At 39.8% G+C, this 27,369-nt stretch overlaps 2 protein-coding genes and 1 long non-coding RNA gene across 10 annotated transcripts; 1 reads left to right on the top strand and 2 right to left on the bottom strand.

The window, feature by feature from the left end:
* Positions 1-3,130: 3,130 nt before the first annotated feature.
* Positions 3,131-8,866, top strand: anp32a (acidic (leucine-rich) nuclear phosphoprotein 32 family, member A). 8 transcript variants are annotated; one of them, XM_070913780.1, is made up of 8 exons: positions 3,131-3,248; positions 5,698-5,847; positions 5,936-6,058; positions 6,147-6,345; positions 6,483-6,592; positions 6,677-6,732; positions 7,532-7,551; positions 7,607-7,608. In XM_070913780.1, coding segments are annotated over exons 1-8 (714 nt in total). In that variant the 5' UTR covers positions 3,131-3,194. The 8 variants fall into 8 exon arrangements, with proteins under 8 accessions (XP_070769881.1, XP_070769084.1, XP_070767571.1 ...); XM_070912983.1 differs by having other exon boundaries at positions 6,674-6,732; XM_070911470.1 differs by lacking the exon at positions 7,532-7,551 and having other exon boundaries at positions 6,516-6,592; positions 6,677-6,728; positions 7,607-8,866.
* Positions 8,672-10,156, bottom strand: LOC139294121 (uncharacterized). The gene is made up of 2 exons (XR_011598405.1): positions 9,568-10,156; positions 8,672-9,381 (listed from the first exon to the last, which is right to left on the bottom strand). It is a non-coding gene; the product is annotated as an uncharacterized lncRNA (long non-coding RNA).
* A 1,048-nt stretch (positions 10,157-11,204) lies between these two features.
* On the bottom strand, positions 11,205-27,040 carry coro2ba (coronin, actin binding protein, 2Ba). The gene is made up of 12 exons (XM_070915392.1): positions 27,029-27,040; positions 23,759-23,959; positions 17,844-17,960; positions 16,917-17,066; positions 16,099-16,263; positions 14,744-14,860; positions 14,542-14,646; positions 13,293-13,389; positions 12,867-12,979; positions 12,675-12,765; positions 11,878-12,017; positions 11,205-11,339 (listed from the first exon to the last, which is right to left on the bottom strand). The coding sequence occupies exons 2-12, from the start codon at positions 23,957-23,959 to the stop codon at positions 11,205-11,207; spliced, it is 1,431 nt and encodes a 476-aa protein (XP_070771493.1). The 5' UTR covers positions 27,029-27,040.
* Positions 27,041-27,369: the final 329 nt, after the last annotated feature.

The raw sequence follows: 27,369 nt of genomic DNA, 5'->3' as shown, positions 1-27,369 counted from the left end.
TTTTACATTTTCAAGCTAATTAAATTACATAAACTTCTGTAATTTTGACTATTGTGAAAATATGACTGAGACCATTAAGACCATTTTAGTTAATATCCCTCACACTAGATTTGAATGAAAGGTCTAACTCAGTGGATGTCACACAAAGCCAATGAGGTGCCTTATATCTGCTTGCTGGACTACAGATTAGCTCAACTGTACTAACCCTCTCAAAGGAAAAGTATTGGTATGCAGCGGATGGCACCATCAAAGAGAGGGATTAAAGCTTTACCTGCACTCAAACATTTCCAAGATGGTCTTCAGCAACTGAAGAAACAAGTTTTATACTGCAGTAGTCTGCAGTGGTGGAAAGTAACCCGGTACATTTTGTACAATCTTGACATACTTTACTTAAGTATTTCCATTTTATGCTACTTTATACTTCTACTCCACTACATTTCAGAGGGAAATATTGCAGTTTTTACAGCACCACATTTATTTGTCAGCTTTAGTTACTGGTTACTTTGCAGATTTATATTATTAATAATAAATATAAATCAACTAATAAATGAAGATACATTATTATAGATTAAGCTACCTATATAAACTAATTAAAATCAAAATGAGCCCCACCTTTACCAGTTGCAACATTGAAGTGTGATATATTATTTATGATTCTGAAATGGGCCATTCTGCATAATGAGTACTATATTTTTGGTACTTTAAATATACTTTGACACTAATACTAATAATCTGAGTAGTCTGTCAATGTGAGACCAGAACTTTGGTAGCACTAGGAGCAGAGTGCTTTACTCATCACAGTCTGGTAATCAACACTGTTTTTCCTAAATTATCCATCAACGTTGGTTTCGTGCAGCTGCACTGTGTGTATGGCTCATTTCGTAAGGACAACACTTTTAGCTTGAATAGTTATTCACGAGGTTTGGGAATCTCGAGAGGCACACAGAGTCTTGCCGGGCTCAATCAATTCTCAGCAGGTGTTTTTACCAGAGTGAACTGAACCTGGTGGAGAAAGGACAGTGTCGCCCTCTAGTGGCCGTGTTCCCACCTCTTCAGTTGGTGGGCCGGTCAGCACAAGATCACTTACTTGATTCATTTAAAAAATCTAGTTGGGCTTAATTTTGTGGAAGTGTGTATACAATGATGCAAAATACAATATTTAAATTTGGTGCTTAATGCTATTTACAGTAAGGGGAAATTGGGTTTTATCTCTCTGTAGTTCAGTAGTTAATATAAGAATAGATCATAAGGGTCATATAGGGTCAATCTTAAGGGATTGTCTTGATGAAGCAGACAAATCCATATTTAGCAGCTATTTTGAATTGCATTCATTATCTATCAACAATGCTTTACACCAGATTAACATTATGAGGGAAAGGATCAGCCTCATTAACCACGATGCATGAGTGCTGCTTTTATAATGCAGCTGGTTTGACACTAATGAGAGTAGAGCAGGGAGTTAATGTGTAGTTTAGGCTACCGAGTGAAACAGAGAGGAGACAGGCGACAGAGAGGCAGATTGACTGGGAGGCTCATGTAAAACAGCCGTTGTTGGCAGTTATTCACGTCTCCTTATCATAAACATGCACGTTATTTATCAAGCAAATAAAGTTACATGGACAAGGAGGGAGACAGTCCACCCTCTTGATAACCATTGGCATGTATTTCTATTTGGCAAGACGAATGATCCACTGATATATCTCATGTTCTTGTCACATTAGGTTTTAATTTACTAAGACACAACACTTGTGGCTTCATTAGATCAGTTACTGTTCATCACAAAGGGGATTGTGCTAATGTGATTAGAGCCCCTCCCTATCAAGCTTTAATTGTGATTTTTTTGTACCAGGAGTATAAGTGAAAATGGCAATTTGAACACCCCACTGATGGTCACTGGCTCCGGACTTGTGGCTTTGCTGCCCCCTTGTGGATAAACTCTTTACAGACTGAGCTGACTGAGCTCTGCTACCCGCCAATACTTACAAAGAGTTCACTTTGTGTGAAGGCCACTCAGTGGAGATCTGACTGCCCACATTAGTGATCACTGCATCTGTTTCCTTCTTTTTTTTTTTTGTTGAGTTTTTGATTGTATATAAATCTTGAGAAGCTATAGATCTCATATTCAAATGAATCAAAATGCATAATAGTTTATCAAATGTTGTTTAGAAAAATCACAGAATTTGGAACATGAACATGAAACTGCAGTTTTATCGTTTTACTTTTGCTTGCTTCCCCACACATTTGAACTGATGCTTTGGTGGCGACCCCCCCCCCCCATGGATTACAAATCAATATCACTTGTTATTGTAGTACATGTTGTTGTTTGTCATGTTCTCTTGTCTTAATGTTTTATGCTGCAGTCAAACAAACAAACAAATATATATGTATTTATGCCCCATTTGTATGTGGACGATTAAATATACATCAACTTTTAAGTCTGTAATGAAGCTGAAGGTACAGCCACGACCATTGTGACAATAAATTGTAATAGCTTTACAGATTAACTCAACTTTGAGAGGGTAAATTAAATATATAGACATCATTTTACACTATCTATAATAACTATATTTGATTTTGGTCACATTCTATAGTGTTAAATGCTTTCCAAAAATAAAAAAAACACAAGCAAATCTGTATTTTGTGTGTTTTATTGTTGGGCCCCCCTCCCTCATTTATTTTGTTTTCTTTGCATGACCCACATGGGATTGAATCTGTTTTGGATTTTTTTTGTTTTGTGAATATTGGGACAAATGTATTATGTGCATGTTGTTTTATGAAAACCAAACTAAACCCAAGAGCTCTACCATCTTTAAACAAGGCTCCAAGTCGGGTGGAGCTTTAATGGTGACACCTGCGCACTGACAAACATGTGGCACGGCATGTATTTTCAGTGCGAAACATTATTAACTATTACATTAGCCGTGTAAACTTAAGTTAACAAAACAACCAAACTTCAACAACAAAACCCCACCCAGTTGTATAAGGGCGTCTTCATTGGCCTGTGTGTCTGTAAATCCGTTCCCTCTTTATTTGGCTGCTGCCATTGGTCGGCGGTGACGACAATCCCGGAACGTACTCCCGCCCACCGAGCGGATCAAGTTTGAATGAACAACAGCAGCCTGTTCTAGAGGTGGTAGTTGCATTTGCAGTAATTATTAAAAGTGTGTATCATATCGCGGGTGCGCCGATCAAGGATGGACATGAAGAAAAGAATTCATCTAGAGTTGCGGAACCGCACTCCGTCAGATGTAAGTTGCTCCTCACATCTCGCTCGGTTATGTTTCCCACTCAGCTAATGGAGAATCTTTCGTGTGATGCCTTGGCGTGGGGATACAAAGTTTCTTGCAAGTTAAAAGATGATGGAGACGTCGGGTCACATTGTTGCGAACATGTTTACAGTCGGCAGGTGCTGGAGGGGACGCTGGTTGAACTTTTGTGCGGCTCCAACATCACGTTTTTGATGTGCAGTTTTGAGAATGCAGCACAGCTTCTTTTTTTTATGCCAGCGGTATAAACAAGGCAAGCAGTATGAGAAGCCATATTTGTAACTTTTGATCTACGAACGCAGCCCTTCTCGTTTAAACCCTCCCCCCGTGTTGTTGTTATTTACTCGTTGTTTCGTGTGTTTATCTGCATGCTTCGACTGGGGGATGCTTTTACCTAAACATTTTAAGCCGTGCACTTGGCGCGTTAAGGATGCGGATACCCAAAGTCATGACATTATCAATGATGCATAAAGAGCACAGCCTCGTAGTATCGCCTTACAGCTGCATCCTACACATATAGTTACTCAAGCCGCACAGTTGAACTGGTTTATTTCTGCAGGAAGTGCGTTCAAACGTTGAGCAGCTTACAGTGGTGAGCCCGCAGCCCATGCAGCCGACGACTGGAGCCACAGTGCGCACAGATGGCCGAAAGAAAGCGGTGCTAGCATGGACCGTTACCAGCCACCAGACTGGGCGACAACACGGGAGACATGAAACACAAACACGCCCGCGTCGTTGTTAACTGCTGGGTGTTAATTCGGCTGTTTCATCGAGACTCTGTCGGGGTTTTTTTTGTTTTTTTTTTCTCGACGTGAGATCCAGCCATAACGAAAACAAATTGTCGAGCCGCGTTGTTGCTCTAGTTTTCTAGAACTAGGACAAGCCGCCATTTTACCGAGAAACAAAGGCAATTCGAAACACACCGAAAATCCCGTTCATTCGACACAAACGACGAACGATTCATCATACCTTCTCATTAACAGAAGTCTATACACGCCGTCAATCCAATCGGCAACTGTTTAGCACAAGCAACAATGAAAACGTTTGCCTGGCAGCAATCTTAATCTGCTTCAGCTGCCCCTCCTACTCACAAATGACCCTGTGCACGACTCGTAGGTCTGCTTGGCTCCGACTTGTTTTGACTAATGTGCATCTGCGCCGCTCATAACCGTTCACACACATCTCGTGTTACATTTTTAACTCGGTAACCAGTCAAAATAAACGCCTTCAAACCGCCGCGATATGTCTGTTTATAGTGGGGGAAACTAGCTAAATGTGGTATTTACGTAATGGAAGGAGAGCCAACGCATCGCGATATCTAGAGCGCTGAAATATTTGCTGTCCACGGATTATTGATGTACAGTATATTTTTATAGTTCCGGTCCTCAGCGCTGATTGGCTGAGTCACGTTCAAGGCCGCGGTAAAATATCCGATAACAGCACACCTGTGACCGCATATCAGACTTTTTAAATATCAATGCGCCGAGCCCAAATACGTATACTGTAGTATTTAATGCACTTTGTTTAGCTATTTGTCAAGGACTGTGTTGATGGGAGAACATCTTATTATCTGTTCGACATTTATTAGCAGTCGTGTTCAATATTTATTTTTTATTTAAAGTGGTGTGTAGTCAGTCTTAAGCAGTGGTGGGAGAAGTATAGATCCTTTACTTGAGTAAAAGAAAAAAGCAATACCATACAATTAAAAGTCCTGCTATCAAACAGTTACTCAAGTAGAAGTACAGCAAAATGTACTTAAAGTATTTATGAAACAGAATGTTTTATTATGAGATTGTTATTACTGATGTGTTAACTTGGAAGCAGCATTTTAATGATGTATTTTATATACTGATGGGCAGTTTAATATACAGTAATAGATCGTATTTTACAAGCTGATTATATATTTTGTATGACAAAAAACTTTAAACTGCAAAGTAAATAGATACTCTAGGGGTCAAATAAATGGAGTGGAGTAAAAACTAGAATATGTCCCTCTGAGAGGAGTAGAAGTATAAAGTGGCAAAAAAAAAAGGTAATACTCAGGTAAAGTATTCAAGTACTTGAATAAATGTACTGTGTGCTGACCATAAGCCACTTAGACTGCGTAAGAGATTTAAGGTTAAATGAAGCTTGCTCCTTAAATAAATAAACACTTTATTTAAGTCTTTAAAATAAGAAGCCTATTCAGGAAAAGTACTTGAATGGAGCAGTAGCTTCCCAAAAGCTGAAACAAAATTGATTTTTAATGTTCCAAGTACTACATTACATTTTTACAGTATATTTATTTGACGGACACAAAGCGACTTACAGTAAGTAAAGACACAGAAAATGTGCATATACTTAACATATTTTATGAGCTCTGTGTTTGACCTTTTATGTATTTTAAACTATTTTAATTTGTATTCTGACCAGATGAATGTTTGTTATACAGGTCAAAGAACTTGTTCTAGACAACTGTCGCTCAAACGAAGGCAAGATCGAGGGTCTAACGGACCAATTTGAGGAGCTGGAATTTCTAAGCACAATCAATGTTGGACTGACGACAGTGGCCCACTTGCCGAAGCTAAATAAACTCAAAAAGGTAGGTGATTTTTTTTTGTTATACAGAACAAGTCTATGACTTAAGGCTTTAAGGTTTTGCATGTTTTGATAATTTAATTGACCCACAGCTTGAACTCAGCGATAACAGGATCTCAGGAGGGTTGGAAGTTCTGGCAGACAAATGCCCCAACCTCACACATCTCAACCTCAGCGGCAACAAGATTAAAGACCTCAGCACAATAGAACCATTGGTAAGTGAGACATTACATTACGTGGAAAGGCACAATATACAAAGCAGCTGGCTGTATTATTCATCAAACTTGATTTGCCTTTTGACAGAAAGAATTGGGGACCCTGAAAAGCCTAGATCTGTTTAACTGTGAAGTGACAAACCTGAACGAATACAGAGACAACGTATTCAAGCTACTACCCCAGCTCACGTACCTGGACGGGTACGACAAAGACGACAAAGAGGCCCCAGATTCTGACGCTGAGGTTTACGCAGAGGGCCTGGATGATGACGAGGACGATGAAGACGGTCAGTTTGAGGCTACAGCCAAAGAGCTCCACATACCCTCAATGTGGAGTGCTGTGTTCTTTCTGTTAAAGTTTCTAACGTTGGCGTTTGATCATTTTGCTGATAATTAACCGGCAACTGGTTTCACCCAGATATAGATGAGGAGGAGTATGATGAAGATACAGCACCAGGAGACGAGGAGGAGGAAGAGGGAGAGGAAGACGAAGAGGAGAATGAAGAAGAGGAAGAGGACGACCTCAGTGGAGAGGTGGGACGAGAATAAATGAGATTTGCTTTCAGTAAGTGTGAAATAACCAAACTAACTTTGCCTTTGTCTTTTTAAAAAAAGGAGGAAGAGGAGGAAGATGTGAATGACAGGGAGGTTGACGATGAGGATGATGAAGGTGAGTAAAATGGGGGCTGTCTTAAACTCATAAGCCGTCTCCCAATTCTATGACACATGCTAAGTGAATACAGTGTATACTATTTACTAGTATACTTCTTTTGCAGTTAGTATAAGAAATCAACATACTCAGTTATGTTTTCTACATTCAGTTACTCACTGAAACACACAGTGTATTCTTGAGTTTTTAAAATATTTTAAATCACATTTGTATCGCGCCGCCCACATGCATGTGTGTCCTCTTGCACGTGCACGATACAAACAAAACAGTGAAAATATTGCTCCATAGCGCTACTAGTGGTCAAAAACTGAACAGGAAAGCTTTAACTGTTTTTATACTAACAGGAAATGATACGACGCGTGCACTGGTCATAGGCAATAAAACCGTGACTTTAGAGTGACACTGCCGGTTAAACTTAACGGAGACAACAAAGTGTTTTTCCAAAGAATCACTAGTTATTTTTTGACTTCTGAAGTGGAGTGAAGGGAAGTGGAGCTGTTTCACCACCATCCACAATTTTTCAGCTGCGAAAGCTCCTCCATTTCCTTTCCTTCCGCATTGTGTTGTGGTAGAATAATTTTTGTTTTGAGATCTGAGACTTTAATTTAGTTACTTTTCCAGTGTGAACACACTACATACTCACAACCTGCTCAGAATTAGTACACAGTACAGATTTGGGACTCAGCTGATTCAGAAAATCTTTATTGTCCATCACAAAGCGATGTAAATTTTGTCTTGTAATGTGAAAATTGCGTACAGTTTGAGCCAGCATTGCTGTCGTCATGACGCAAAAAACCTGAAAGAGAAGATAAACAGGAAACGTGTGTTTGCTAGATTCTGGTGTTTCGTGTCTTTAAACTGTGACTCTTATTTTCTAGAAGAAGAGCGAGGTCAGAAGAGAAAAAGGGAACTGGATGAAGAAGGGGAGGAGGATGAAGACGATTGAGAGTCCTCTTGAAGCTAAGTTGTGAACTGTTTTAAACTTGTATCTCCCAGTCACTTCCCAACAACCCCATGTATTTTTCCCCCAGTTTCATATTGCAGTAGGAGTTGTTTTTGTTATTGGCCAGTCAGGTAGACGGGGTTTGTTTGGAGAAATAAGTTAAATTTATGTACCTTTGATGCTCCCGTGTTCCAGTCTTTACAGTCCACTTTTAACTGCTTTGTGGACACCGATTTTGTAATATCAAATAATAGCAAAGATAAACCTTTTTAAGAAATGTTTTTGTTTTCTCACTGTTTGTGTAAGACCAGTTTCTGATGACTTATGTATTTTAAGACCCCCCCTTCAAAAGAAAAAAACTAAATGAAACAAAAAAAAAAGAGTGCATGTCTAATACATTTTAAAGTCAACTACTGGATTTCATGTATGGCTGTCCTCTCCTCGTCTTAAACTTATTTTTGCATTGTACTTTTTATTTTAATTTTAATGTAAGTTATGTATTTGTAGTGTCACCAGTATGCCAATACTCTCTGCTGTCCTGGTGTGAAACTTCTGTCTGAACATGCACAGTGTGACCCTCACAGGGCATATTTTTAAATCATAGCAAAAAAATGTCTGCCCTTGTCAAAGCTGCTCCTCCTCCTTAAACCCTCAGCTTTGATAGTTCGGAAATTACGTGTTCTTGTAAATAATGACCAAATCTATTTTTTTGTATTCTCTTTGATGACGGCAGACATTGAACAGACAACTGAGGTGAAACTATGAATTGTAATAAGATATTAAATATGTATGCTGCTTTATCTAAAAGTACGCAGTGTGAAATTTCTTGAATTTGAACATAACTTTGTATGCATAATCTTTCCATAAAGAGAAATGTTCAACATCAGAGCTCATTATCGCTTTTTCCATGTTCTTTTCTGTGACACACAGGTGGCAATGTTTGAATATGTGGTGGTAGTGTAGAGAAGTACTTGATATAAATGGAGGTTACATCGGCAACTTATGTGCATTGAAAATTTTATTGTTTCAAAGTGTAAACTCTGGAAAACGGTCAGTTATTTGGACTTTGTTTTTCACTATTATACCTAATGGTCAAATTGGCCTACCTCAGTGATTTTTCACTCTATGTTAAATTCACTGTCATCAGCCAAATTGTTTCTTTTTCCCTCCCATTCACTTCAATAAATCCCTTTTATATACGTTTTGCTGTTTGTGGTCCTTGTACAACATAATCAAGTCAAATGGTAAAGTGTATACAGAATTCAGGTCTTAGGTATTGATTTTGATTTTTTTTCCCTCCACATGGAAAGCTGATTCAGGATGCATTTTTCAGCAGACTGAGATGTTATACTGTTCACTCTATACTGAACAAGACTTACAGTACTACCAAACACCAAAATAAGCAAATTTCAGCTGGGTTTCACTTGTTTCCCAAAAACCTAAGGAGGAACTGCCACGGTTTCACACTTGTTTGTCTAAGCCAAAATGCCATTCAACAATCTTACAGAGTTTCAGTCATTTTAAAAACCTTCCTTTCCTTTTAGTCTACCTTCACAAAAAATGAACAGTTAACTGGTTGATTTAGTCCTCAGTACACCTACATTAGAGGTCCTGACATAACACAACTTCACCTGTCTCTCCACTGTAGCTGATCCGTCTCTGGTAGATCCTTTTCCCACTGTCTACTTTCACTGTAGCCTTTTATTTTTCCTGCAAGAAACATACGCATTCACGATTAATGTGTCAGTGGATCAAGTCTACATTTAAAGGGCTCCTATGTTGCTTTTTTCTGATTGTTTTAACTGAAGCTCTAAAGCTTTGGGCCCTTTATGTCCCCACTATGATGTGATCAGGGAAGACTTGTGACCTTTAGTCCTTAACTTTCTTTTTACTTACTCGGGGTACAAATTCCATTCTTGCTATGCATGCAGCCGATTCATCTTTCTCCTTTTCTTAGTCCATCAAGAGCAGAATCAATAATAAGGCAAGGCTGACTGAGATTGGGCCTGGATTAAAACACACATGGCATGTTAAGCAGAATCTTTTTGGTAACTGCTTGAACCTGTCTGGCATAATAGAGCAAATCAAATGTTCATCCAGTGCCCACTTTTCAAAAATTTCAGACTGAAGGGAAAAAAACTGTTAAATGGTAAAACAGAGGCATTTAAACTGCACTTCAGCCTAAGTCTGTTGATGGTACAAGTGGAGATGGAGTCTCTAGAGCAAAATTACACATCTACAAGTAAACACATCTCAGTTATAGTGATATACTTAGGTTAAATGTAAAAGGATGGTTATTATTACAGTTTTCTGTAGTGTTAGGAATAGGCAAGAATGTCTTTTTATACCTTATCTGAAGTTATGGTGTTGGAGTCAAATAACTAATACCATTAAGGTACAGTTTCACACAAATCTTGCACCATTTCAACCAGAAACATTCAGCAAAATCTATCAAGCATCACAATCATTACTTGCGCAGCCACATCATACAAAAACAATGGGGTTAACAAATGTACATGTTATTAGCTAAAAAGGTAAAATGTGACAAATAAATAGAAGCAAATATACATCACCCCCCATCCTCAAAATTAGCCCTAAAAACCAGTAACAGCCAGCAAAGCTTCCCTTGTGACTATATTCAAATAGTTACGCAAGTCCACCACTTCTGGATCCATGTCTCCCCTGCTGCTTTCCCACTATTTAAATAAAGAATACAAATACTTTAAGTGAGTGAGCTATCCACTCTCCTTGGGAAGAAAGAGTGCATGTGGGTAGCTATATGTCAGTGCTATGAAGTAGATTTATAGCAAACAACATTCATAGGTGAGAAAAGAAGTTAGGGGAAAAGCAGCTCTGTGAAAAACATGATCCACGTCTGCAAAAGCTCGTCTCGTCTGTCAGTCGCAAAAACACTTCACGTCAGCCATTTTGAGAGGATGCTGCAGCTCGCTGCAATCTGTGTCTGCAGCAGGGTCTAAGGCCTTGGGGAAGAAAAATAGGAGCCAGCGGCAGTCTTTTTACCCTCCAGTTTTCAGCAAAAAATGAGAACTAGATGATGGTTTGGTCATTATAGGATGAATGTAAGGGCTCCTTTGCGTGGTGATCAAGGTATTGCCACGTGAACGATAGGGTCGGCATAGTGAGACACACACACAGGAGGTCTGGCAGAAAATATGCAATAACTGATCGTAACACTTGAGAGTGTGTAGTTGCAAAAACATCGATAACACCTAAATTGATTGGCTCTCAAACCTTCCCTATCATCGATTTCATGTTAAGGTGGCGATCCATGAACACTGCCTTGCCTCCATTACTTATCATATTTGTCGTTATTACAATAATCCAGTAATTGCACCAGTTAAGACATTATCCAACAGTTATCATATTATTGTGTGCACTATGCAGGGCGGCAGGAATGAAGTTATGATATAGTGTGATATATCAAAAAAGAGGGGTGGGAGGGCTCAGAAGCTCGTTGGAGGTCAGAATTGGGGGCAAAGGAAGCAGCTTTGCCAGTCCAGGAGGCTGAGAGGTCAGACGTTGTTGGGGCTAACGTTCTTCAGGTTGTTGAGCTCCAGCTCCAGCTGGCGTATTCGCACGTCCTTGGTGGTCAGCTCCTCCTTCAGCCGCCGCAATTCCTCCTGCTGCCGGAAGAACATCCGCAGGAGCTACATAAAGAGGAACAAAAACTCAAGCATGTAACGAATACACTTCAACATACAAGCATGAAAAGATCATGTTAATAGAGGAACTTGTATAATGTAACAGTGATGGAAAAACGTGTCGTCACTACAGGAAGTTATGGCAGATTTGCATTATTCACACAGCACCGCACCTGCTGTGTAGATGAATTTATTCTGCATTTTTTAAAAACATAGTCTCACCCCGAGGTCCATTTAGTTATACATTATGTTATGCTCCTCATCTTATCTATTTGTTTATTGAATTTTGAGCTGTAAAAGCTGTAAAAGCTCTTCTTTGTGGGGTCCATCAGAAAACAGTCCAAGAAACAGGAAATAATGTATATAATATGCAGTACAATCATCACATAAGAATCAAAGAAACAAAACTAAAATAAAAACAATCCTCCATGCTTTCAACACCACAACTTCATCATTCAATTTGCTACTGTTCTTTGTTTGCTGCATAATTAGTTGTAATGCTCTGACTCCAACAACAGAGTCACAGCATTAGTTCTTCACATACCTCGTTCTCTGTCCTGGGTGGTACGTTCTCCAGCAGGTCGATCCCATTCACTACCATGCTCTTCTTCTCCTTCACTGGGGCCTTGAACACTAACTGGTTTGGCCGATGGTAACCCTCCTTTAGGGACATCAAGACTGGGTCTGTTTGCACAAAGGAGCAAAAACACTCGTAAGCTTGTGAAAACCAACACAAAGCACAAAGAGGCTTAAGTCCTTCACAGATCACCACAGGAAATCTATTATTGCTCTGTGTTGGTCTTCATCTTGGTGTGTCTTAACTCCCATAATTGTGGCAGCTTTTTAGCATGTGGTCATCCATATGTGCAAGTCTTTTGGTCATCTTCAAACTGGTCTACACATCTGTAGTTTATCTCAATAAATGCCTAAAAGTTTGGTAAGCATTCAATTATTTCCACAGAGGTAGCTTTTAGGCCTTTGTTATGAGGTGAACTGACGTTGAGAGCAGACACGCCATGAGGAAAATTTAATGTTCAATTGTCTGATGTTGTGATTTAAAGACCCCATGAAATGTAAAGCCTGGTTCAAGTTGTATGATCCTGATTAAAAGGAAATATCTGTGGGAATTTGCAGCACGTTGGTGACAATATGAAACAGAGTGATTGAAGGTGACTGTATTTCATCACCCTTCTTTACTGTAGCTTTGCTTTTAAATACTATTCACATAGCCAACTGCAGGATGTGTTCTGTGCATAAAATGGGTTTATATTTGTGTGGCTTCTGTTTAAATGTTGTTTCATAAACCACCAAAGGAGCATCAACCAATCCAGTGTTGTTTACCTCTATTAATGCCACTCAGCCATTCACTGGCGGACAGCGCAGGTTCTGTTCCTGCTGTCATGGGGTAGATGTCCTCCTGGTATGTATCTGACTGTGAACCAGGAAACAAAGCATAAGATGTAACCTCTCTGTGCACGGGTTTGAAATGACTCTAGACAGACTGGACAGAAAGCAGAATCAGTTCGCTCTCACCCTTCTTGGCACAATCATCGAAATGGGCTCAATCAAACCCTTCAGGGTGACCAGCTTGTAGAAGCGGTACACCTCGCAAGCTCCCACATCCAGCCCGTGCTTTGGCATCACACCTGCAGACAAGAACACAAGCGTGTGGTGACACGACCGTTTTGACAACATGAAATCTCTTCCCAGAATTCATGGCTAATTGGTGGAGCTCATAAAACTACACTGAGGAATAATTCAGTTCATCTGGCTCTTTATTTCTTCAATTAATTTCATCCTGTGAGCCATGCGACACCACTCTTAGAGCAGTATTGAGCCCGAGCCCACACTGATCCATCCCCCCCTCCCATCTCTAAAGACTGCCAATGAAGTGGTTAGGCTCTCTCTTTCTGCTCTCAGCAGGAGAGATAATATATCGCTGATCAACCGATTACTTACCTAGTCCTTTCTGTGGGGCCGGGGACCGGAACTCCATTAGGTATTGTAAGTACGGCTTCTCCGTGGTAATCTCAAAGTAACGGATGTTGCCGTCCCCCTGTCAGTGCATATGGCTGTTACATTATAATTCAAGAAGTAGCTCTTGAAAGTTTCAACCATGTCACATTTCCAATTCTTGAAGTACAGCCTGATCTTATTTAGCGCTATGCTCTGATTCCCAGAACAAACTATATATATATATATATATATATATATAAAATCTATGAAGTTAGCTTCAAAGCAAACAAACAGATCCTGTTATTGTTTTTCCAATCTACAATACAGTGTTATGCAGTCTCTCTGTTCAGCTTCGTACCTCCTCAAAGATTGTGGGTCAAATGCTTGAGTCAAGTTTTAAAAGTGCGTACACTAAAATAATGTTGTCTCTGGCTGGTAATATTACATCAGACCCATCTCATCTCACCTTATTTGAATATCAGCTTTTGCCATCAAACAGAAGAAGTCTGTCAAACTGTTAAATCAAAGTTTGGATTCTATGTAGGCCTCAGTGTTCCCGTGTAGACTAAGCACTGAATGTAAAAGGGAGCGATTAAATGTATTGCACTATTCGTAACGTCTGATGTAATATATGTTTGTAGTATTTGCTTTGTTGTTTTGGTTAAATGGGTTAGGGGTCTTGAAATCAAATTGAGGGAGGGTACTGGAGATGAGAAAACTAAAAATGAATCTCTTGAAGAGCGACCATCTTATCAGTTCAAAAGACATATAAATAACCTAAAACCTACAGCACTTCTCTGACTATTTACCTGTTTAAACACGCCAATGAAGTAACATGTGGGAAATGTGTGACTTTGCATCTTAAAAGTGATGACAGATATTTGAAAGATGTTTAAAAGTGAGAAATCTTAAATATTTAAACGGAGAGGAATGTGAATGACATTGTGCACACTGTTCTCATTTACAGAGAACATTAATACTGATGTACTGTGGCATTTGTGTGGGATTTCTGCCCGAACCTCTCCTACACACCATCAGTGTACAAACATCTTTTTTATTAAGTTTCATTATTATTCAAAAGAAATGAAAACCTCAGTGTGCAGGACAGTTTTGTTCATCTTGCAGACTTCATAGTAGAAAAATATGCCAAACTGTCAAAGTTAAATGTGGATGTGGATGTGGTAAATCTGACAAATATTACAATCATGAAGAATGATTTTCTTGTTGTGACCCAGTGAGAGTCAGTGCTGACCTTGCCTGCCAGGTACAACATGTGTGTGTCAGCATCATAGAAGGGAAACAACAGTCCTGAGAGGCCGTCGATGTCCTCCTCCACAATTGGCATGGACAAATCCTCCTGGAAGAGCACCACACACACACACACAGTGAATTAAACACACACACTTGATCCACCCACTCTGGCATTACAGAGCCATATGGAGGTGTAGCCTGACCTGATCCCAGAGAGCGATCTGCCGGGTGTTCCAGCGAGAAACCCCCGTGGTGAGCAGTCGCTTCATGTTGCCCACGAACACCACTCGGTTTACACGGTGGTTCTTACAGCTGGCTTGCTGGTGGATTAGCACACAAAGAGAGAGTGAGGCTTTAATGGGGCATGCACCTGGTAGGAAAGTTCATTCTCTAATATATTACCAGTATGTATTCTTGTGACTAGTACATTGTTGTGGCAATACATTTTAATGATTATTTAGAACAGAGGACGACCCGGGGGGCACAGGCTCAATAATGGCCATCCAGCATGAATATTATTAAATCTCATTTACTTTTTAATTGAAATAGTAAAGCCAGCAACACGCCTCTGTTGTCCTCTTTTGGGAACTTGGAGAGTAAATCTGTATTTCGGGTACAGAAAATTTTTTGATTTGTCCCTTTTTCTCTTCCTGCCTCTTCTAGTCCTCCTGCTGCCTGGTCTTGATCACCTCCACTTGGTGCAGCAGGGGTGCAGCACATGGGTCTAATCAGAACCCTTTCATGGTGATCAGGCAGCAAGATCAACAAGGTCAAACATTGGTGATCAGTGTGGACCAGCTGCAGCATTTTTTTTGTTTTATATAACATGAGAGGTAAATATTTTTTAGTAAAGTGATGAAGTAAACTGCAGTATGAAGATATAAATTAATTAAAATTTTGGCTTTAAAAATAGAATTTGTGAGAAAATCTTATGGAGCTGCTGAAGAACCAAAGAGACAATATGGCCAAAATGTCACACAATACGTGACTGTTAAACATATCATTTCAAAACCTGACATATTAATTAGCATTAAAATGATGCTATAACAGCCTCCGCTCTTCTGGTTTCAGGCTTTCTGCAAGATTTTGATTTTGCAGGATTTCCTCATTCAGCCACAAGAGCATCAGTGAGGTCGACCACTGATGTCGGCCGATAAGGCCTGGCTCGCTGCCGGCGATCCAGTTCATCCCTATGGGGTTGAGCTCAGGGCTCTGTGCAGGCCAGTCAAGTTCTTCCACACCATTTGGGAAAATAATTTCTTTATGGACCCCTAATGGCCGTAGCTGGAGTGCCCATATACTTTTGGCCATATAGTGGACTTGTCAGCCGTTAATACATGGACACTATGAGGTTAGATTCATGAGGTAATTGAGAGTTTCAGTAGAAGTGAAACATTGATATCCTCATTATATTATTCAAATTTGATATAGTGTATGTAAGGTCAAAATAATTCTGATTTCCTAGCATCAGTGGCAGTAAAGGATATTTTAACATAAACAGTTGTTCCCTCAATGTGCATGCACACTCCCATAAAAATACCAGCCCCCTTCCTCGAACCTGTAGGACGGCCCCAGAGCGCGGCTCAATGACACGCAGCTTCTTGTCTTTGCAGCTGGTGGCCAACAGGCTGCCGTCTGTGTTGAAGGACATGCTGAGGATGACGTCAGTGTGGCAGTCGATCATTTTCACCGGCTCGCCGATCTCCAGGTTCCAGATCAGGATCTGACGCGGCCAAGAAGGATTGTTTGGGTGGAGTTGTTAGATGGCTGCTGTGCTTGAATCAATTATGTGATTATGTTGTGAGCTTGTTGATGGAGCACATAAAAAACAGACAGGAGTCTCTGCTGATGTCCAAAGTGAAATAAGAAGAATGTTTCATGCAACAGAGTCTCGTAGTATTGAGTTCTAAATGTCCTAAATCTGTTCTTTGGAAATCACTCATTTAGGTACACAGGCCTGTTGAGGGAAAGTCGATACATGGGGCAAGTAATTATTATCATTACCGATTAATCTGTCTATTAGTGTTTTGGTAAATCTGTTTGTCTATAAAATGTCACAAAACAGTGAAAATGTCCACCACAAAATTTCTCAGAGCTCAAGTTGTCATCTTCATAGTTCACGTTTTGTCCCAGAAATATTCAGTTTACAATGATACGGAATGAAGAAAGGTCCAAACGATGGCATCTCATAAAAAATATGTTCAACATTACAAAGTAACTCCTGAAACAAGCTAAATAACAAACATTGACAATATTTAATAGCATTTGAGTATCTAAGAGCGAATATGCAGGAAATGTTAGTTAGATCCTTGAAGTACTGTCACCATACACTGCGTAGATTCAAGCTTGTGGTGTTTGGAGTTACTGATGTGGTACCTTGTAGTCGTAGCCAGCACTGAAGAGGATGCCGCTGCTGGTGGGGTGCCACTCGATCAGACCCACCCGTCTGCTGTGGCCGTACAGCTCCAGCACTGCCTCCGTCATGCTGCGCCTCAGACCGCCCTCTGGGATCTCCCATACTCGCACCTGCCACGTTCACATGCACACAGAAACTATAAATGAATACATGATGCATCATCATAAAGCACACAAACAGAGACGCCTTTAGTGTTGTGTTTTTGTCAGAGGCCACCTCATGTCTTTCATAACTCTTTAATATGAGCTCCAAACTACAATCAGTATGACACAGCTAGAGATCCCTCTGATCAAAAATAGCACTTGGTATCAATGCAGCCCATTGCATTAGGATTAATCTGGATTACAGCTATGCTAGGGGCTCTGTGTTAGACCGGAGGAGATTATCCTTCTACAAGTGAAAGTACTATACAGGACACAGTGCCACCATGGCTTTACTATGCTCAGTAGAGTAACATAACAGGTGCATGTACTGGAAATAAAAGGCCTACAGGGTCTTAGTATATGTCATGTAACATCTGGGATTAAGAGTAATAGTGATTGAGATTTGATATTGTGTCTAATGTAATTTATGTAGTCAGTCACTGAACAGCTAGTGGATTTGTGCCTTGCTCAAAGGTATTTCACATCTGTCATTTGCCATTTTCAGGCCAAAAACAACAACAACAACAACAACAACAACAACAACAACAACAACAGAGGGACCACAAGCTTATGTCTAATGCAAACTGTCTGACCTCTTGGCCGTCTGGACCAGTGGCTGTCTACCTCAGCATCTGACAAAACTCATGACTTCACACATACAATATGTTTTTCACATCTTCAAAGTCATACCATTATCCTCCATACCATTACAGACATTAAAAAAAAAGATTGTGGGTCACTTACCGAGGTGTCCTCAGAACAGGATGCTATGATGTTTTCAAAGAAGGGATTCCACTTGATATCCAGTACATTGCCCTGGTGGCCACACACTTTTGGGTAATGAGAGTCCAGGCGGCCAGACTGAAACAGAGCAACAGAAGAACATTATTTTACATACATTTTTCTGTTTTAGAATACCAAAGTGAAAATAATGAAAATATCATCATATATTAAGATCTATTGTACTGTGTGCTATACCACATATAAGACATTATAATACGTTAGTGGGAATTAAATTAAATCAAATTGACTAAAATAGAATAGATGCATGTTGTGTGTTTATTTTGTATCTTGCACATAAAAGTGCCCAGCACACATTATTTATACTGTATGATTTATAAGACACCCAGTATACTGCATCTGTGGTAAAACAACATGTGTCACAAAAGAACACAGACTTTAATTTAATTAATTACATTTCCAAGATCTAATAAGCGGTGATAAAACTGATAAAAAAAAGTAATGTATTGAATTATATTTGCTTCTGGATGCTAGTAATAAATCATCTGTATTTATTAAGAACATAACTGAACAACACTATTCTTAGCTTGTATTGATGTGAACATGAAAGACTAATATAACACAATAAAAGTTAAATCACATCAGTGAGACGACTTGATAAATCCTGAACAGAACCAAACAGACCTGGTTATTGTACAGGGACATCTGGGGCAACGTCATTGTTATTGCAATAACCCACAGAGTCCACAGAGGGGCAGTGGCTCATAACATCAGATGACAGAAACCTCTCCATGTCGGTCATGATGTCATGAATGTTTGATGTCACTTCAATCCACTGACCTCTTTTTTATTTCCTCAGAGATTTGTGTAAGAGCACTGGGTCATGCCTCAGTGAAATCCTGTGTGTGTGTTTACATGCGCTGTCCTCAATGAACCCTGAAGATTTGCTCCAGATGCATTATCAAGCCTGAACAAACTCTACATTGAATAATAAATTGTTTACTACTTTCAGTAAGGTCTTGACAGTGTATTACCAGCATCTCTGCACCTTAACCCTCAAAGAGAGACTGAAATATAGATATTTTTTCATTGCATTCTTGCCCCAAACTGAAAATAACACATTTCATTTTATAACAGCAGGAGGCACAATACAATCATACAGCCTCAGTAAAGCTTGAGGTTAAAAGAATTTAGAGTAAATGTAGTTATCAGCAAGTGTTGATCAATAATAGCTTGCTACTGACACCTCGCTGACAAGTTAGATAGACACAAAGTGGGTTTCAAAGTATGAGCCATAATTCATATCAATATAATCTCAACAACATACATAAGAGATACACTATATATAAACGTTTACACAAAAAGACAGCAGATCAATAAATATGCTTTGAATGTCACTATTGTAGTTAGCCAACTAAAAAGCAGCAAGCAGGAGGTCTGCCACAGAAAAGGCTTTGCTAACAAGATAAGGGACATGTGCCAAAACCAATATGAACCAGTGCCTGCCAAAACTTGACAACAGTGAAGAGGGACATCATTTCAGTCAATATGAGAGGATTGACTTTCTAGTAACGTTGGACCACAACAGGTTCTCATTACACTCACATGAAAAATTAGCTCTTACATGTACATTTACATATATAGATTTCAGGAAATGAAAAAATGACAAGCCAGGCTGATACCAGTTATGATGACGCATTAACTTTTCTAATAATGTTACAGTGACTGGGAGGTTTTAACATGGCCTCAAAACATTAATAACATGGATCTAAGGGACTCCTTTTTTAGGTGGAACCAATTACCTGCAAAGAAATAATGTCTGTTGGGACCCACAGGGTTCAGGGGGTCCATGAGGTATTATGAGGAAATCAGATAGGGATAATAAAAGATATTTAGAGCTTAGATTTGTTTCACAGCTCTCTCTCTCTCTACCACAATCCAGAATTAAAACCTTATCGTCTTTCTGCCGCTAATTTTCTGAAGCAGTGGCTCAGATGAGGACTCCTGCTGAGGCACAGATGTGCAAGCCAGGTACTAACAGCTCCAGTATGGCAGAGGCACCACACGGTGATTGCTACCAACTCTTATTGATCTGTAATTCCCAATAAATCCTTATTAACGAGGGCCATCACAGCTGTTCTGTGGTTACAGTACTATTAAAGTACATCCTATTCTGATTCTATAATAATAACGTGAATGACTGAATTACAGAAGAGGAGGAAATTCACAACAAATGTGGATTCAATAATACAAGTTACAATATTTCCAATGGCGTCTTTTCTCTCCAGCTGTCAATTTCTTCTCTAAACAATTCACAGTGTTGCCGCATGCTGATTCAAAAGACTATAAATCTTTTCTTTTCTTCAGAGGAGGTTATAAATATTGTGTGGCATGTTCTCCCATATGGCCGGCCACTCATTGGCCTATAAAGAACATGCTGAGTCATGCCTGTAAAGTTGAATTAATATTCTGATGCTGTGGTTTATCACATGTAAATGGTCCAGTGCATGCTGCTGGTGCATGGTCTGCAGTGTTCGGACCATCAGGTGGTCTCGTCACTGTCATTGGATCACTGGTGCCGTGTGTTTGACTCCACAGTAGAGTCTATTTTGTTCTAGTTTATAATGACCTCATAATATACTGTGGCAAAATAACATCCTTATTCAAGAATATGAGCCTTGAGCACAATATGTTGGAAATTACCTTTCTATATATGCCATTAAAACATGTACACTGTAAATGACTCTGTATAGATGACTTTAGAAGAGGCTTCTATACATATACTGTATAATATAACATATTACATTAAGTCCTGCTGGTGAAGATAAGACAAAGCAAAACCAGCGGCTAAAATAAACTGTAGTAGGTTTATTTAAGGTTAGAGATGTTGGCTGGCAGCAGAAGGGCTGTAACTCTATTATTTTCATTGCTGATTATATTATCGAATAATTGATTGGTTGTTTGGTCTATAAAAAGCCAGAAAATAGTGAAAAATGCCCATCACAATATCGTGACATCTACAAATTGCTAGTTTTGTCCAACCAACAGCTCAAAACCAAAAGATATTTAGTTTACTATCACAAGGCAAAGAGCAGGAAATCCTCACATTTGGAACCTAGAATGACTATTTCTGCTTGAAAAATGACTTGATGTACCACGCTGCATCATACACAGTAACAGCAGAGGTAATAGCAGTAATAGTATAGTATAGTAGTTGTCATAGCACCACGCCCTCTGCACTCTCTTCCTTTGTCTGAGGTGATGAAGAGGTGTTTGTGACCTTATGTGTCAATTTCTGGGCCGGTCTGTGTGCCAGGTGGTGCCAGCGGTAGTCCCTCCACTTGCTAGTGGCGTTGTCTGGGGGCAACCATATGGCTGTCTCGCCGGCTGTCATCGTAATACATCTGCCATGCTCACACCTCGCCATTAGCCAAACACAACGCAGATTAATTTGTATTTCTACCGCAGCAGGAGGAGCTCATTTAGAAAGTTCACAAGTGTGAGGGTGTAAGGAAAACTGAAGGAGATTTTTGATTACCGTCAGTGCTCGAAAATATTCAAGTCCAAAGCTCAAACCTTCCCGTCTTCTTTGTAATTTCCCTACCTGTTCTGAGTGATCTCATACACATGGCACTCCACACACTGCTTCTGATGATGACATCTACCAAACAGCTATTGATTTTGGTTAAAATGTGACTGGTGACATCACTCTGCGATTTAACCCCATTCACTGATTTGGAAGTTTGGTTTGCTTTTGATGAAACTACTTTTCATTCCACAGCTGTAACCTAAACATCACGCATTTAGCATTTAGCATTTAGCAGAATATGCGTTGTATATCTTAACAAATACACTTTAAATGTATGCAATTACATTTCTGTGTTTGGAGCTGATTAATCATTAAAATTTTAACATCACAAAGAAGTGACCACTTTCCCTTAAAGATGAACATAAGGTCACCTCAAAAAAATAAAATAAAACAAGAAATATGTTTTTACTGTTTATTCTTAGACAAGGGATCACCTAAGTTTGTTATTTTGACTGGAGGATACTGCCTGAAACAGCAGCCATCATCCCACAGAAGCTGTCATCTGTGCTGCTGCTGAATATGATAAATGCCATTTCTGAACTTGTCAACGCCGCAGAAACTAGAGGAACCGCTTGAGTACAATACTTTGACAAGGACGAAGTCGATTAAGTTATCGTCTTTCATTACACAGCATGAAAAATCTGAGTTTCAGTTCAGGATGTATTGGTTACTGTAGATGATAATGTGCCATAGGTTGAGAATATGTCATTAAACTTAAGTGAGTCCTGAGATAAATTAATTAAAACACCAGCTGACATCCAGAAAATAACCACCATAATTGCCTTTTTACTATCAGTAAATACAGTCAGTATTTATATCAGCTTTTTTCTTGACTGAACTTGATTCATATAATCTATTCATTTCTTTTTCAGTGAATCCTGTTTATTACTAAACTATATACATTAAGTTATAATTGGAGTTATTGGAGCTAATATAGCCATCTATTTCTATCTATGCGAGCAACCTTTTATAAATGAACATGATGCTAGCAAGCATTACCTTCATTATGTGATGCTGTGCAACTCTTCTTCATATTCAAAGGCTCAAAACAAAGTGAGTTTCATAAACAAAGAGCACAGCATCTCTTAAGTGCCCAGAGGACTCTGAGCGTCTCCCGCAGCATCACCAATTTTAACATCTGAGTCATAGAGTGTATGCAGACGAAATTGAAAACACCTTTTCTTAAATGACTTTATGAAAGGTTATTTAAAAGTGATGACGTGAGCCCTTATGTCTTCACCCTAAAATTTAATGATTTACATTATGGGGACTGGCGTTTTGTCCCCAAAAGGAAGACGAGTCCCACACATACACTCACAGACAGCCAGTAGTCTGTCTTTTTCCATGACTGACCACCAGAGCTGATGATGATGTGAAGTAAAATGTAGCTGAGGTCTCCCTGCTTCAGACAGCAGAGCGACTCAGCTTACTGAATACTTCTTCTGCCTGATAACAGCTTGACTCGACCCTGCCTGGCAGCCAAGAGCTTTTCAAGTACCTTGGCAGAGTCTCTCTTAAAGAGGCAAAGCACTTAATGGTTTCTCAGAGCTACACTGTTATCTACAAAACCAACAATCAGCATCACATAGGAAATACTTATGCTGCTGAACACCTCAATTCATAATAGGCATAATAGCAAAATACTCTCCATATCAATCTCAATATCACCACCACACTTTCCAGTTAAGTCTTGGATGATTTTTCACTTTACTTTATGTATAATACCTCTAAAATGTGCGACTTTATATGAATAATTCAGCGCAGGCGGTAAAGCAGAACATATTTGTATTGAATGTGAAGAGAATTGTCAGTAAGAAGAAACACACTCCAAAGAACAGGAGTTTCACACTTTCCATTACAACAGTGCCCTTTTTTCTTGTTTATGGGCAATACCAGCATGCCTTTATGTGATCCTATTGGCAATTCTACCCTGTTACAATTTTGATTTAAGGCTGGCATGCTCTGCAATAGGAGGGAGTGTCTATGCTGAATATGTGAGAAGTGAAACCACAGTAATCTGTAAGTAAAATGGTCTAAATCCTAAACAAATGTACAGTGTGATACACCTCAGTGCTGCTCAATGCTCACCTCAATGCTTTGACTCACAGTGAGTCACACAAGATCATTAACTAAACATAATGTACATTTTGAATGATGTACCAAATACCCTCTGAACTAACAACTGATCACTTTAACACACGATAATAAAATATCTCCTCCGACGCTGAAGCGTACAGTTAAGTACAACATAACCTCAGACCCCGTTCATTTTTGACCCTGGTGGGTATAACAACAAACAGTAAATCAAGAGCGTAACAGTGGCAGTTACCTGGGATACAGGTATGACAATGAAAGAGCCCCCGCCGGCACTCTCGGTGACGACTGCCACGAACTTTGAGTTGACGGCACAGAAGTGGTTGTCGTGGACATTCTTGGTGATGGGGATACCGTCGAAGCAGTTCTCCCGGTTGGCTACTTTTCCGTAGACATTTCGAAACTTGGAGCTTCGGTAGGTCGGGCGCCATGACATCTGAGGAAAAGAAATATATAAATAAGTTTAAGTTTTGACAGAACATCCTAATAGATTAGCTTCTTTAATAAGGAAACCATTATTGTCATTATTAATCAATCTGTCTTATTGTTTCGAATTTGTGATCATCTCTCAACAAATGAAAATAGTGACGAATGTCCATCACAATTTCCCACAGCCCAAGCTGATGTATTGCTTGTTTTGTCTGACCAACAGCCCAAAACCAGAAGACATTCAATTCATCTACTAATTTAAAACATTTACAGTATATAGTTCAGCTATGCTTTAGATGACACCCCTGCTTTTGTGCCATCTGGTGTGTCCAGAGTAGCAAATCGAGTAGTGGTTTTGACATTGTACGTAGGCAGAATAGAGTAACGTTTAGCCAAGTTGGTACTTTAATATCATTAAAACATTTTAATTACAATGTAAGGGAACGTTATCTTTATCCTTTCAGTACTGGTTGAAACTTGATGATTGTACAGAAAGAATCAGTGAATCCTGATGTCAAATTCTCATCTACCAAACCCACAGTTGCAGGGTGGGCTGTCCCATCTGTGCAGACATGATAACAGTCACACATGCAGTTGTGGGAAATCGTCCAAATTGGTCATGGGTGTGAGACTTGCGAAGGGTGAAAACTGGCTGAAACACTGTTTTTACGCTATTTTATGTGGCCTGCTTAGAGCCAGTGATTAAATGTGTCAAGAAATAAAAGCAATATGACAGACTTAATCACAAAAAAAGACAGCTGTGAAAACCAAAATAATTAATCTCTGTGTGTCATACACAGCAGATTACAGTAAGTCCTGTTGTTCGTCACTTTATTTTGGTTCGTATGGATATGGTAGAACACAAAAGCAGCCTTTGTTTGCAGCCACACAACAAAAGAGAAGAGGTTACGTTTGACTCAAGACGCTTCTTTTGTTTGTCACTCCACCACAAGAATGTATTGATGAAGCTCTTGATTTTTTTGGCATGAGCTGGCTCTGCATTAAGGACTCAAAAGCTGACCCAGACACAGGAAGTGGACGTCAAATGCCCTTTGTCCCATAAGGACAAGAAGAAGTTCTTGCTAATGAATGTAGCTAAATTTTGAGAGATCTAAATTCCAGTGACACTATCATGTGGGCCATATCAGTTCACAACAGGAACTGGGGGGGGGGCAGGATTTATGACTCTTCTCAGATCAGTAGCAGCAATGCCGGATGACATCAGGCAATCCTCTATTCAGCATTGTTCTTGGGATGCGGAGGGGAACTGGTGGGAGTGGTGTACACATGCAAATAGAAACATCCTCAGACCATGCTGCTGCCATTGTCTTGCCCTGTCCCTTTCCGTCTCAAACCAGACTGTAGAAATGGCATCCAGTAGGCTACAACGGTGTGGGTGATCACTTTGCCCTCACTTTAACACTCAAGTATGGCAGCTGTGCTGACCCTGCAGCAGTATTGCAATACCACTGCTATTACAGTGTATTAAGCATAGTGTCACAGCAGTTCTTTTGTTTTTTTATTTTAAATATGGTGCTGAAACTATCTTACTTTCTGTACTTGTAACTCCACCACATTTATCTGACAGGTAGATATTAGTTACTCTTTCAGATTTAACTGTTTTGGCTATCTGTGTACAATCAAAATTAAACAAACTTGAAACCAAATGGCGAATGATGCACCATATGAATGAAATGTACGCAGGCAGAAGAATTTTGGAATTGGTAATACAGAAGTTTCTGTGTTTTCTTGTGTTTTATTTATCCTATAAACAAGCAAACAAAGAACAAAGAAAACATGGCTCCTTCTGCCTCTCTTGCTCCGCTAAAAAAACTCCCAGGTGCATGCTGGTACTATACCTGCTTACCTATATAAAAGGTGCATGTAGTGCTGAAGAACAAGCTGAAGACAGTCTGTTTTTTAAATAGCTCCTGCACTACCCAGCGGTATACAAAGTAATTCTCCAACTTGACCAGCTACAACATTAAAATTCAGTTTACATGCTAATGCTGCAGTGATAATAAAATAATTATATAATACATGTAATAAATCTCTGAAAGTAGCCATTCTGCATGACAAATACTGTAAGCACATTTTACTGATAACACTTCTGTACTTTTGAAGGTAAGACGTTTACCTGCAATGGAATATTTGTACATGAGTTATTGCTATCTTTACTTAAGTAAAGGATCTGAGTACTTCTTCCACTGCTGCTCACGTGATGATTTGCTGCTTCTCTATGTTTTATATAACTGCATATTGAATATCTTTGGGTTTTATTTTGCTGGTCAGACGAAACAAGCAATACGAAAATGTTGTTCTAGACTCGAGTTGTCAGTCGATAATGAACATAACCGTCAGTTTCAGCCCTACATATATGACGACTGCTCTGAAGCCATGTCCGCATGAGCAGCATAATGGCAGCTTGTTAAAGAATTAATATAGAACAGAAGAGCAGCAGAGAGCGGCCTGAGGGACGGTTAGAGGAGACTCGCCTGCTTTGAGATCTCTTTACAAGGATGCTCATTCATTGGTCACCGGGGTATGGCACAGAGAGGATGTCTGTGTGTGTTTGTGTCTTTCTTATCTCACGAGGGTTTGCAGCATAAGAACACATGCATGCACACACGCACACACACACACACACACACACACACACACGCACACACACACACACACACACACAGACTATGAGCAGCAGTGTGCACATACACAAAAACACTCAGAGAAGAAATGACTTTGTATCCATCAAAACAGATCACAAGACTGTGTGAGCATGATTCCCTCCAGGGTTAAACAGCGTGAGTGTCTTAACTCTGCAGACTGTTTAGATTCAAGTATTCAGTCACATTTCATATAATTACATGTCTGGATACCACACTAATGTTCTCGTAATCACCTTATTGAAAATGTCACCTTACCTTACCAGCGTCCTAACAGTGACACTTCAGTCACAGTGTTTCTGCGGCCTCCTCAGACTGCAAACATCCACCCTCCTTTCTGAGTGAGCTGACAGGATCTCCTCTCTTCCTTCCTTCCACTTCAACTCCAAGCAGGCAGCCTGTGTCTGCTCTACCTCCTTCTCTCTCATGTTGTTCTCCCCCCTCCCCTTTAAACTCGCTCTTCTCCTCCTACTGGTACTGATAGCTGGAGGGCTAGCACTCCCCCCCTTCCTCCTCTTTCCCTTCTCTCCCATCCTGCCACTCCGTCAGCCCTCTGTTTCTCTCACAGTTCACGCTCCAGCCCGAGCCGGGTAGCAGCGTGAGAGTAGTAGCCACTCATCCTCTTTCCTCTCCCACCTACTGCTTGTTTGGAATCACAAGGCTCTTCTGGCTGATTCCCAGCACCACCAACAGTTTTTCACTCTCTCCATCCTCCCCTCTTTTAATCTCTTACCTCTACCCTCTTTATTCTGAT

The sequence above is a fragment of the Enoplosus armatus genome, chromosome 1, assembly GCF_043641665.1.
Source record: "Enoplosus armatus isolate fEnoArm2 chromosome 1, fEnoArm2.hap1, whole genome shotgun sequence".
NCBI classification, from domain to species: domain Eukaryota; kingdom Metazoa; phylum Chordata; class Actinopteri; order Centrarchiformes; family Enoplosidae; genus Enoplosus; species Enoplosus armatus.
Note: the sequence above shows the minus strand (reverse complement) of the source record. Positions and strands in the feature narration are given on the sequence as shown.

Coding starts and splice junctions, on each gene's coding strand:
- anp32a (XM_070909185.1), top strand. CDS start 3,195: ATGGACATGAAGAAAAGAATTCATCTAGAGTTGCGGAACCGCACTCCG. Junction 5,848..5,935: donor AGCTAAATAAACTCAAAAAG/GTAGGTGATTTT, acceptor ATTGACCCACAG/CTTGAACTCAGCGATAACAG. Junction 6,729..7,606: donor TGACGATGAGGATGATGAAG/GTGAGTAAAATG, acceptor CTTATTTTCTAG/AAGAAGAGCGAGGTCAGAAG.
- coro2ba (XM_070915392.1), bottom strand. CDS start 23,959: ATGTCATGGCGCCCGACCTACCGAAGCTCCAAGTTTCGAAATGTCTAC. Junction 17,067..17,843: donor CCTGTTCTGAGGACACCTCG/GTAAGTGACCCA, acceptor TGAACGTGGCAG/GTGCGAGTATGGGAGATCCC. Junction 13,390..14,541: donor TGTTGTACCTGGCAGGCAAG/GTCAGCACTGAC, acceptor ATGCACTGACAG/GGGGACGGCAACATCCGTTA.